Source organism: Petaurus breviceps, unplaced genomic scaffold, assembly GCF_028583685.1.
Source record: "Petaurus breviceps papuanus isolate PSGF00001 unplaced genomic scaffold, PetGlider_PUasm1.0 520, whole genome shotgun sequence".
NCBI classification, from domain to species: Eukaryota; Metazoa; Chordata; class Mammalia; order Diprotodontia; family Petauridae; genus Petaurus; species Petaurus breviceps.
This window is the reverse complement of record NW_027186354.1, coordinates 696,861-710,049: the sequence shown is the minus strand read 5'-3', so window position 1 is coordinate 710,049 and position 13,189 is coordinate 696,861. Positions and strand designations below refer to the sequence as shown.

Sequence of the window (13,189 nt, the reverse complement as noted above, 5' to 3'; positions counted from 1 at the left end):
AGTGAAGGGGATCACCTTCACTACAGTAGCAATCTCAATAGGGCTTATTTTCAGGGGAGGGCTTATTTTAGAGGAATCTTACACAGTAAGGGGAGGGCTTATTTTCAGGATAGGTCTTATTATTGGGAAAACACGGTAAGGAAGAGGACTGATGGCTAGTGTTTTAAATGAATATGTGATAAAGGAAGCATTTATACATTCAGACACCTAGCTCCCAGACACTCAGCTTCCTAGCTTTCCACCTACTCAGACACTCAAACATCCAACTCCCTGCATTCTTAGATACCTAAAGGCTCCCCTCTCTAGGGGAGACAGAGAAGGGGCCAGGTTGGATCCATGTCAGGATTGGCCTGGGATAAAATCTCTTGATTCCTCCCTGTCTATAATCAGATATAACCTGACTTCTGCTTTCATTCCCAGAAACCAAGTGAATGGCCAAAGAGGGAAGAGGGCTGGAGGAACATTCACTACCCACAAATAACAGGAATGACTGCTCCCATTTCTGTCCTTCCTTTTCCTCAGCCTATGCTAGAGATCAGATTCAGGGTCTTGAACATAGTATGTGCTCAGTAAATATTTGTTGAATTAAATGAATGGATATCATCATCAGCTTTTGGAGTATGTAGTTTCACTGCTTTCTCCCTGATGCCCAGTGCCAACAGGAAACACACAGAGAGAGGGGTCTGAAGAAAATGGCCCTCCAGTAGCCTCACTAGGACATATGCCCCTGGGCAGCATGGTCTGGACTTGGGTTATGGAGCTGGGAAAAGAATGTTTCTGGATGGAATTCTGTCTGAGATTCAGTGTCTTTGGTCAAGGTTTTAATATCCCAGGCTGCTGGCTTTCACTGGCCTAGAGAATGCAACGTTTTCCTTTGACTCCATTGAACTTGGAGTCAGAGGATGTGGATTTGAATACTGATCCAGACATTTACTATTAATATGACTGTGGACCAGGTCACTTACTAAGGTATTTTCCAGGGCTTCTGCACCTTCAGGTGTTCTTCCTCAGGCCTGGTGTACGCATGCAATGGAACCCTCCCCTCTTTTTCATATTGTATCCTTTATCACCGATCACTCCTAGTTTACTCCATTTGCAGAGATATCAGCCGTGTACAGAGACAATGCAGGGTGTGGGGAACATGCTAGGTTTGGAGTTGGAAGACAATGGCTCACACACAACTTAGATACATTAGTTATATATTAGATATATTGGTTGCTTTGCTGAACTGCTTTTTCTCCCCCTCTTTTTTATTCTTTGTTACAAGGGATGGCTCAGTGGGTAGGGAAGGGAAGATATATATAATTTGCCTTTTGGAGGGCAATTGGGGTTAAGTAACTTGCCCAAGATTACACGGCTAGTTTTGTGTGTGTGTGTGGGTGTGTGTGTGGGTGTGGGTGTGTGGGTATTGAGTGTCTGAGGCTGGAACCAAACTCTGGTCCTCCTGACTCTGGGGTCGGTGCTTTACTCACTGTGCCACCTAGCTGCCCCAAGAGAGATATATTTGGAAATGAAAGTGATATAAACATATAACATGACCTTGGACATGTTAACTCACATCAGCCCGTTTCCTCATTGTAAAATGGGGTTGATCATGTCAGAACTGCCCATCTCACTGGTATGTTGTGGGAGAAATGCTTTGTGAACCTACCAATGCTTTAGAACCAAGAACAAATTTTTTTTTTGTAGTAAGCAACGGGAAAAAAAAGTTGGTGCTCATTGATTGGAGAAGGATTAAGCAAATTGTGGTACATGAATATAACAGAATAGTATGCTGGGGAAAAGGACATGAAAAATTCAGAAAAGCAGGGAGGAGTAATGAACTTATGAGATGTGATCTAAGAAAACAATATACACAATAACGATATAAATGAAAGAACAAAAACCAATCTGAATGCCTTGTTAATGATAATAAACAAAGCTTAGCCCCAGAGAAGGGATGAGAAAACATATTTTCCTTCCTTCTTTACAGAAGTGGAGGGTTATGGGTGTGGAAATTTTCATACACTCTCAGATACTGTTGATATATTGGTTGGTTTGCTGAACTGCTTTTTCTCCCCCTCTTTTTTATTCTTTGTTACAAGGGATGGCTCAGTGGGTAGGGGAGGGAAGAGAGATATATTTGGAAATGAAAGTGATATAAAAATAAAAGTTATCTATGAAAATTTTTTAAAAAGGGAAATGTGAGCTATTCTTAATCACCCCACAGTGATTTAATGGTTAGATTTGCCACAGCAGACCTGCCTAGATATTAGACAGCCGTACCCCCTGCTCTTGGGTGGGAAGAAAAAGGGGTTATCCAATGAACTTTGGGAGTTAACTTGGTATTGGGCTGAATTATTCTTTTTTCTAGGTAGTGGGAACAACTCTAATAATATCTTTTGAATTATTTTCTACTTCTTTTGGGGGCATGGGAAGGGAATTAGCTAATGATTGAGGAAGCATGGAAGTGAGGCATCAAAATCCCAGCCATAATCATGAAATTTCCTGATTGTCTGACAGTGAGTCTGAGATTGTAAACTACTGAACCAGTCTGGTTCAAGGTACCCAGGTATGGGAATCCCAAATCTTCAAATCTGGTGGGAGTGATTCTGAGGTCCAGGATAATGGAATCATGGAGGCCAAGTGAGGCCCAGAAAACTAACTGTAGAAAAGTTTTGTAAGTCTGGGTACTGCCCAATCTGTACTGAAGTGAGCTTCTCTTCCCCCTCCACCCCATTTTCAAATATAGTCTCAACCGCCTAAAATCTTATTTTTGATATTTATGTATGCTATTCTTTCTCTCTCTTTCCAAAAACACACTTTTTGGCCTGGAGTGTGTGGTGTCAAGAATGAGAAGAGAAAAAAAAAGCGTGGGTGCTAGGACCAGGTGCTAAGTTACAGTGGCAATGGTGGAAGAAGGGGGAGGCATATGTAGTCAATGATTGGAATTCATAGGACTCAAGCCAGAGAGCCAAGTCAGTTCTGAATGATAAAAAGGAAGCTGGCATCCAGAACAAAGGGATAAGATTCAGCAAAGGCTGGAAGATGGAAAATAGGCTGAGGACCAGGGTCCTTTCTGGGAAGGGGCTGACTCTCCAGAGACTTGTTATGGTCAGCAAAGTTTATGGCCTAGGTTGGGGTTTCAGATATGGCAAAGCATATTCTAGGAGTTGGACCAATTGCATTTCATAAAGCCAACTTTCATTTCCTGAGCTCTTTAAGGGTCCCATGATCCCTGACAAAGGCAGGCCCAAGGGCTCAGAAGCTATTGTCAAGGTATTGTCAATACCAATCGTCATTGCCCAGCTTTTTGGTGTAGGATCGTGCCTAGAACTTCAGGCAGTTTTCAGCACAGACTTAAGCATGATGCTTTCTCGGAGATGCGTGCAATACTCATGAAAAGAGGGAACTAGATTCCCTGGCGCTATCATATCCTGATGTGTGGAGTTTTTTTGCTCTCCTTTCTTCCAGCATAATTCCCTATGAAACTAAACTAGAAGCCCCAGTTTAGCAGCACCCCTGAGAGGCCTGGGCTATATTTTCTTATATAAGCTGCCCACAGGCAGTCTCAGAAAGGAAGAAAGGCTGATGCCATCACTGGGGCTGCAGTAGCAGCTGCCGACTCCCTGCTTTCCTGATTCTGGTAATATAGGCCAGTGCTTCTGGCATGGACTTTTGGGACCCACTTATCAACATCCCATCATTTCTTTCCTTTGGGTATATTTGGAGGTCCATTTTGGGTGAAGGCATGCTGCTCCTCTGGACCTGCCATTTTGCAATCCCCTCCTGGCTCAGCCAGACCCTTTCAAGCCTCTGCGGCAATAACTGTTCTCTGTTCACTTGATGGGAAGCCATTATGCCAAATTTGCCCGGGCTACCGGGGACCTCTGGTCCAGCTGATGGTTATGCCCCCTGGCTAAGGCTCCCCTCCTTTAGCAAGACCAAGTGCTTTCCTCTCTGCATCCCCAGGAGAGTTCTCCCAGCTGCCAGGAACGCACCCTCATTAAGCAGCAACGGAAACAGGATTTCTCAGGCAGACACATTTTCACAGCCTCCTAAAACTCAGTGCAAATTAATTAAGAACATATTTTATCAGCTACAAGATTCATCTCCAAGTAAAACTAACTCCTGAAACAAGGCCCAGAGCTCAAAGCTGGGCTGCATACACTGCTCCTGCTTACTGTGGCACGTTTAACCAATTAAAAGCCCTCTCCTTCATGCCTCTTTTATTCTGTGGTATTTATAGCCAGCCCAACGATGGCATTAGCAATAATTACAGACCAGGCTCTGATTCTCTATCTTGGGCCCATTGTCTCTACTCTGGCCATTACTACTAAATTGGCAAGAACAGCCATCCAGGGGAAACGTGCACCCCGTATTAATAAACGGGAGTACCTCAGGCAGCTGGGGCACTGAGGAGTAGGGCAAGGGAGGGAGCATGGTGGGAGACCATCCTGCTCCTGTTGATTAAAACTGTAATCTCTATTCCCGACTAGATAGGATCCAGTCCCTGTCCTGGCCCCAGTTATGGCCCTAGCCCTACTGTTTCTGCTCTCAGGAAAACAATTCAAATGATCAGCTATACTCAGGGTCCGGAATGCTTACATGTCCTAGCACTGTGTGGTAGTCATGAATTTGGAGTCTGGAGATCTGGGCTGGAGTCCAGGCCATGCCACTAACTGGCTATGTGACCCTGGCCAGGTGATTTTTACCAAATAATCTCTAAGGTCCTTTCAGCCTCATTTTCTGTGATTCTGGACCCCTTGGACCTCAGGAAGACTAGCTGCATGGCAGCCTAGCCAGACTGTTGCATTTTGGGCAGTACACAGATCCTTATTTTTAATCCCATGGCTCTGGGATTGCCTGCGAAGCTGGATTGGAAATGAAAGACCTTGGCATCAACTGAGACCTTAGTAATCATGGACATTGCGTTGTGAGAGCACTGAATCATCCAATCCTTTCTCTTACCTGCAGCTCAACCAGGCCAACTTAGGCCATAGCTCAACCCAAGTTCTTCTGGGAGGGGGTGCTTAGAAAGGGTGCAACCTTTTGGGCTGGGTTTGCCTGGCTTGGGATGGACTTTGGATTCTGGGCTGAGATCTGCCCTATGAACTATTGCTGAGATAGACTCTGGACTCTGGGCAAGTCCTAACTGTAAACTGTATCACAGCTATGGTGACCTGATGGAGGGAAATGACCCGTCAGATCAGAGGAGGCATGTGGTAAATGTCAGTGAGGGAGAGCCATTGTTCTCATGGCTGATTTAACCTATCTTTCCTCATCCAGAAAATCCCTATCCCATTTTGCCTCTGACCTCAGCTTCCCAAGTCACATTATAATGGGAATGTAAAATTTTTTTTTAAAGCAATCTGGGTTAAGTAACTTGCGTAAGGTTACACGGCCAGGTGTTTCTGGGTGGGTGCTAAGTGTCTGAGCCAGGGATTCGATCTCCAGGTCTTCTCAACACTGGAGCCGGTGCTCTTACTGGCAGTGCTACCTGGCCGCCCCAGGGAATGTAAATTTTTAAGATCTTCCCTGCCCCTAGGCTAAAGTGCACCTGGATTGTGGGGTGGGAGGCTTGTTTTTCGGTAGATACTTCTTGATTGGCCAGTGAGTCAATAAGGTTGTTACATTCTCTGAGCCAGGAGAAGGCTATATATTTTGGGGCTCACTTTGAGAAGTGTTCTGTGATTTGATCAGATGAAACTCTGGAAAGCCGTTGTCCAGAGGGACCCCCCCCCATCCCCCGGCTTTGAAACCCAGATGTTGTTTGGTATGGATGTAATGGTTGCACAGTTTGGAAACTGTCTATTTGATCTGTTTCTCTGTCTTGATAATTCTGTCTGTATATTCTGAAGTTGGGGTGCTGACCTCTTTCCCCTGAATTAGGTAAACAATACATATTTGACTGATTAAAGTAAGCTTGTTAACCCATTTTGAGTTGCTTTATCAAAGCAGATCCAAGAACCTGTGTTGGCAGCAAACCCTGAGGACGCTTGGGGTGCTTGCCGCTACACACACCTACGGGTCAGCAAAGGATAATAGACTAACCCTTTCTCCCCTGGAAATCTTATCCATTCCTCTACCTTTATGTGGATATACCCAAATTTCCTCCAGCCTCCATCTCTCCCTAGAATCACAAATCGTAATCTCTATTGGGTATCTCCTATTGGCTGCCCTATCAATAGTCCAAAACCAATATGTCACAAACCAAGTTCACTATCTTCCTCTCAAACATTCTATTTTCTCTTGATTCAGCCAAGGACAGTTTAGTGCTCTTCATCACCCTGGCCACAGAGCCCCTGGGTGATCCTGCTTCTCAAAGAGCCCATGGCCAAGTGATGAGAAGCTGTGGATTGCCATGGGTTAGCCCATGTGGCCCCAGGGGCGGCCATGAGTCCAAGTGCAGGGTCACAAGGGAGGTACCCTTGGGAGGCTACCCCAAAAAGTTGTTCTTCCCACTCCCAATCTCCTGTGCTTCCTCACCACAGTGGAGCAAAATCAGGCCATGCACATCTTGGTCTTCATGGACTTCCTTGCTTAACTCCTGCAGTCCTCTCCCTGCCTCCCCAAATTGTGCTAACTGGGGGTGTTTTCCTGACAGCCCCTCAAAACATCCCCTGGCTCCCAAATACAGCATGCTCCTCTGCCTCCTAAGCATTATTTTTCCTTTCGTTCCCAAAGTTATTTCTTCCTCTGGCCCCCAGACAGAGCTTACTTTCTCTCTAGCTTACAAACAGAATGAACTCACAGAGCCCCTTGGCCACCAGGGTAAGCTTCCCTCGACTTTTCTGAGCTTTCTCCCAGTCCCTTTTGCAAACTAAACCAGATTCAATCTTCTGCCACCCCCAACCCACATGAGCATCCTCACCTCCCAAATGTAGCTGACCTTAGATGAGTATCCCGATCCCACTGAGTTCTGAGCGCCCCTGCCTTCAAAATTCTCTTTTTAAACAGTGGGCGTCAAAAAGAAAGGAAGGAAAGAAGGAAGGAAGGAAGGAAGGAAGGAAGGAAGGAAGGAAGGAAGGAAGGAAGGAAGGAAGGAAGGAAGAAAATGCAATCTATACATGAACCATTCTTGGGAATGGCTGATTTTTAGATTTGTAATATGTATAATACAGAGTGGGCCTCCTCACCCTTTCTCCCCAGAGAACTGTACCTAGCACCCCATGGGGGAGCTCTGTCTAGTTCCATTTGCCCAGGAGGGGCAATGATTAACTGAAGTAAATATTGAGAGGCTGTTGAGACCAACCCAGTTCTCTCAAAATTTTCTCTAGAAACCCTGGCCTATTCTCCAGATGCCTGGCATTTTCTGGAGCCCAGTTGCCGTGTCTCCTGGTGAGGGAGTTCACAGTCCAGGTCAAGCTGCCTACCTTGGGCATCTTTCGCAGATTGGGTGAAAGTTTGAGGCAGGTGACATGACCGCGATCATCCCCGACAATAATGATAGGGTAAACGGCGTTGAACTCAACGTGGGTAATCTTGTTTTTCTTCTTAGCCACTACTGGCTGGTTGCAGATAGCTTCATATTTGTTGATGACCAGGTCAAACACATGGGCCTAGCAGGAGGAAACACTGAGAGCTGTGTTTTTGACAATAAAAAAACCAAAACAAACAACATACCAGCTCAGCCATCAGAGTCATGAGATAATAGTAAATGGTATGTAAATAAAGGCGCAGCCCAGGCAAAGGGATGCTTAGGGCAACAGGGCCATAAACAACAAGGATTTTCATCATAGAACATTGTCAGGGATCTTAGTTCAAGCTCATCTAGTTCAAGTCCCTCTTTTTTTTTTTTCTTTTTGGAGTGGGGAGAGCAGGGCAATTGGGGTTAAGTGACTTGTCCAGGGTCACACAGTACGTGTGAAGTGTCTGTGGCCGGGTTTAAACTCAGGTCCCCCTGACTCCAGGGCTGGTGGAGTTCACTGTGCCACCTAGCCACCCCTAAGCTTCTCTTTTTCTAAACAAGGAAACTGAGGCCTAGATAAAATGATTTACTTATGATCGTACAGAAAATTAGTGCCCTAGCGAAGATTGGAACTTGGTTTTTCTGACCTCTGTACCAATTATCTTTTTAATCCAGAGCAATTCATTTGGGCAAAGCCTTGATGGAGGGACAGGTATTGCCATCAGAGGCTGCTATTGCCATGTAGCAAACACTAAAAGGACCTAAATTCCTTAGAGCAGGGATTAATAATTAGCCTGAAGTCCATGGACCTCCCAAAGGGCTCTGGATGGATTACAGAGAGTCTGTGAACTTATTTTATTTTTTTATTTTTATCTTTTGCTTTTTGGAGGGCAAGTGGGGTTAAGTGACTTGCCCAAGGTCACATGGTTAGTTTTTGTGTTAAGTGTCTGAGGCCAGATTTGAACTCAGGTCCTCCTGACTCCAGGGCCGGTGCTCTATTCACTGTGCCACCTAGCCTCCCCGAGTCTGTGAACTTAAATGAAAAAAAAACAAACCAAATCAAAACTACAGCATCTTTATTTGGTACAATGGAAGGAAAGCTTGCTCTGGAGTTTGAGGTTCCAGCCTCAATCTTGCCTCTGATGTTTACTCCCTGTGAGATCTTAGGCAAGTCACAACCCCTTGGGACCCCAGTTTCCTCATCTTTAAAATGAGGAGGGTGGAATAGATGACCTCCTAGGTCCCTTCCAGTTCTGGTTCCCTCTGTGAGAAGCTCTTCCTTCTTCAGAAACATCCTTCTAATGGGTATGTCCTGGTACTTACAATCTCATCATAAGAGCTAATTTCTTTGGGTTAAGGATTCACTATCTTCAGACAAGTCTCTGGTGGAGGGTTGAGTTGGGTTAATGAGTTCAGTCTAATGTGAGATACCTTTTACACACTTTGCTATCCAGGACATTACAGGGTACCCGAGGGGGGAGTGGGAAGTCCACCAGAGACAAATTTTGATTTAAGAATGTTGCCGTGGGCCACTCCCGCTCTCACTTAGGCCTGGGAATGACTGAGTTGCCAAGCACCAGTTACTTGATGCTCAGCCTCTGGAGAGGCAGGATGGTATAGAAGGACCTGGGTTGGACTCTCCTGGGTCTGCTTCTTACTCCTTGTAAACCCCTCTTGTCTGGGCTGCAGCCTCCTCTTCTGCAGAATGAGGACTTTGGAATAGATGGTCTTTAAGGTTCCTTCTAGCCCTAAATCCTGTGAGCTATGAGATGCCACCTTAAGGGGCTCTCCAGGGACCTTCCCTGCCAAGGCAGGGGCATCAGAGCAGTGGGCAGGCATGGAGCCAAGAGGAGGAAGAGCAGAGATGAAGCTGAGTGTGAGCAAATGCATACTCTGCAGTCATTCAGAGCCCTTCAGCATGCACTATCCAGGGGCACCTCTCTGCCTTGACTTCCCTCCTTCCAGCACACACACACACAGATACACACACAGACACACACACATACACACACACACACACACACACACACACACACACACACCCCAAGCTCATTACAGCCACTGTGTTTCAGCTCAACGTGTTCTTGGAATATTTCCCTTTCTCTTTCTTTGTCCCCTCCTCCCAGTTTGACTTGGCCTGATCTCCAAACATGCTTCAGCTTCCTTTACACCCAGAATTTAGGGCTACTTTGACAGTTCTCTCTGCCCTCCTCTCAACTGGAATCTGGAGACTCCCACACCTGGACATGGACTTTCACCAATCAGAGCTAATGGGGTAAGAGATGGGGACTGGTTCTCCTGAGAATGCCCAGGTTCAGTCTTCTGCCTGGACGGCCCTCACCAGAAGATCAGTCAGTCATTAAGCACTTACAGTGCCCACAGCGTACTAAGTGCTGGGGATCCAATGAAACACCAATCTGTCCCTGCCCTCAAGTAGCTTACATTCTAATGGGGAAGACCATATGCCAACAAGTGGGTACATATAAGGTATATATTCCACATCAGGGGGAGGTAATCTCAGAAGTCGAATCAAGGCCAAATCCTTCCCGTCACTAGCACAGGTTGCTGAGCTAAATCATTCAATCAAACTAACTGACACTCCAGGCTTCGCCACCTGATCTCTGGTGGGTTGGGGAGTCCTAACTGGACCAGGGCTGACAAAGGTGAACTTTCGGCATGGGGGTTGGTGACAGGACTCTCACCTTCCCATCAGTGGTGACTGCAGCAAAGACAGTGGAGGAGTATGGGGCCCAAGCTATATCACCCACAGCGGAATTCAAGTCATAGATGAACATGGGTTTCCTGTAACAATGGAAAGATGAGAAGAGGGTGAGATGAGTCAGAAAATAGCTCTTGGGTGCCCCTTCTGGTGGGGCCCAGGGCATGATTCCTAGGCTGCTCCCTCTCCCCCACCCCTCCAGGCTCACTTGATATTTGGTTCCCAGGTCATTTCCTCCCTTCCTCCCTTCCTCCCTTCCCCCTTCCCTCACTTGATGGTGTGGTCCCAGATTTTCACTGTCCAGTCAGAGCTACAGGACATGAAGACTTTGGAATGGTATGGGTTCCAGGTCACTGCATCCACCGCCATGTTGTGGGCTTCAAATGTGTCAAGGAATTGGCTGGAGTAGGTTTTGGAGCACTATGATAGAATCAAAGGTCAGCAGTCGCTCCTGTCCTCAGGACAGTGGCAGCTAGGTACCAGGCTTGGAATCAGGAAGACCTGAGTTAAATTCGGCCTCAGTCATGTACTAGTTGTGTGACCCTGGGCAAGTCACTTAACCCTGATTGCCTCCCGGAAAAACCCAACCCAAACAAACAAAAAGAAACGGAGAATGTCTAGTTTGCAGAAGAGATTATTTGGAGAGATGGGGTGTGATAATTATTTTGTGGTATTTGATAGATCATTATAAGAAGGGTTGGATCTTTTTGTCTTGCCTTCAGAGGATAGAACTAGGAGAAAATGGTAAAAGTTACAGAGGCAAATTTCCACTCTATATAAGGAGAAACTTCCTAATAATTTGAACTCCCCAAAGGTTCATGACTGGAGTTTTTCTAACAGGGGCTGAATTACTACTTGTCATCCATGTTGAAGACAGCATTCCTTTTCAGGCAAAGGTTGGACTGGATGGCAGCTCAGGTTCCTTTCAGTTCTTGAGATTTTTGTGATCTTGTCACTCGCTGGTGCGAGGCAGACAGGGCCTAGCATCTAGCTTAAAATAACAGGGAAGAAGAAGCCTGGCCCACCCGAGCAGTGGAGGGGCCGAAGAAGAAGGTTAAGACACATCAGAATGAGAGAACATCTTCAGCGCAGAAGGGAGCAAGGCTTACACACTCCAGCCAGGGAGAAAACAAACAGATGAAGGGACAGGCTTTCCTGAGGCCAGGAACCAGACTGGAGGGGATACTCAAGCAGTGGCCAAGGGAGGCATCCACAAAGTTGGGACAGGGGCTGGTAAGTGAGAACACTGGCTTTGGAGCCCAGACACAAAATGGGGCCAGGATCGAAGCTAAGACTTCAGAGGGATGGGGGCAGGGTCTTAAGCCAAAGAGCAAACCCTGGCACCCAAGGAAGATGAGTGCTTGTTTTAGACCCACATGAAAACTAATAATAAGAAGAATAATACCTAACATTTACATAGCATTTACTGTGTTCTAGGCACAATGCTAACAATATGCACTTTACAGTTATTATCTTAATTCATCCTCACAACAACTCTTGGAGGTAGGTGCCATTATAATCCTCATTTCACAGATAAGGAAACTGAGGCAACCAGAGGTTAAGTGACTTGCCCTGGATTGCATAACCAGTAAGTGTCTGGGGCCAGATTTGAACTCTTGACTCCAGGCCCAGTGCCACCTATATAGGCAGGCTACCTATCCAAGGCCACAAGTCGTCAGGTGCCCTTAAGATGGAGGTGCATCCTAGGTTTGGAAGGGTGGGGAAGAAATGTTTCCCTGTGTAGACACAGGACACACCAATGGGCTGTCCACACTCAGAACCACCATTCATCTTCCCATGGAACCAGAGGAAGATGTGCATGGGTGCTTTAGCTAGGCAGCATGTCCAGATAATTCCGTTTTCCCTTTGCCCCAGATCTCCCTGGCAAAGGCTCCATGAGTGGTCTCAGGGGCAGGGGTCACAATCAGGCCAGGGGAGGGGAAACGAGAGAGCCAGGGAATTAAGCTGTGCCTTGTCTCTCTTCCTGGGTCTCAGGGACAATAGCCTCTCCCTATCCATTCTTCACACACCCAGTTCTTTGAAAAGAGAAAAGGGAAAATGGTCACATGAAAAAAGAGGGTTGATGGCTGAGGACTCTAGAGAATCCATGACCTGTCAAGGCTAGCAGGAAGGACTTAGGCTGAGGACAGTGCTGGAGGGAGGAGTTTCATTTGCTCCTTTGGTCCTAATGGGTAGGGAAAGGAATGGGGTGCATCATCCATTGTGCAAGAGTGTGAGAAAGCAAGGAAAATAAAGTGGCTAGCCTTCCCCTCTGTCCCTTAATACTTGGATATGCTTGGGTAACTGATTTAACCTCTTTGGACCTCAGTTTCCTCATCTGTAAAATGAGGAGACTGAATTAAAGTTACTGCTGTTGTTCTAGCTATGATGCTGTCTTCTGCTCATTCACACTAGATTGTTAATGACTAATAATATTCTGGGTCCAAGAAGTTTTACATTCTCATAAATGCTCTTTGAGGCCTTGGCCATAAAATCCATGCCTTAATCCAAAGGATTAAATGCCTAATGCTGAGATTTCAAGCACAGTAACAGGTTGGAGTGGGTGGGTGGATGGGGGTAGCTTTCTGGTGGCCCCAGTGCATCAGCCTTCCTACACACTCACTCCAGCAGCACTTAAGGCTACTTGGTCCTCAGGGGTCAGGTCCTGGCACCCCTGGCCAGGGCTGCCTCATTCTGTTTCTCTTTCAGGGACCTCCCCTCTCCCTGCCACCAGGCTGAAACCTCCCAGCATACCAAGTAAATCCCTGATCCCTGGCAAAGGGGTGGCCTAGGCTTGCAGCTTCATAAGAATGCGGAGAGCCCTGTGGGTAATTAAGATAATGATTTACTTGGCTTCAGAAATGCTAATAGCAGAGCACTCTTCTGTTTTCCAAAATTATTCTGGGCTAAAAATTAGCGAGTTACCACATTGCCGGTGGGGGCCGGGGCCGTGCATTGGGGGGGGGGGGGGGGGGTTTGTAGTCTCGTAAAAAAAAAAATTATATAAACACAAAAACAAAGACAAATAACTCAATCACTCTTAACTTTGGTTTTTTTTTTATACTCAAGGAGGAGAGCTG

At 46.3% G+C, this 13,189-nt stretch overlaps 1 protein-coding gene across 1 annotated transcript in view; it reads right to left on the bottom strand.

Annotated features, from left to right (window-relative positions):
- Positions 1 to 13,189, bottom strand: part of DNAI1 (dynein axonemal intermediate chain 1) — a 265,252-nt gene that overhangs the window by 13,639 nt on the left and 238,424 nt on the right. Inside the window, exons 17-19 of the mRNA XM_069101915.1 lie at positions 10,381 to 10,529; positions 10,093 to 10,192; positions 7,356 to 7,541 (exon numbers count right to left, since the gene is read on the bottom strand). Of these exons, the coding sequence (XP_068958016.1) occupies positions 7,356 to 7,541; positions 10,093 to 10,192; positions 10,381 to 10,529 (435 nt within the window). The remainder of the gene's footprint in view (positions 1 to 7,355; positions 7,542 to 10,092; positions 10,193 to 10,380; positions 10,530 to 13,189) is intronic.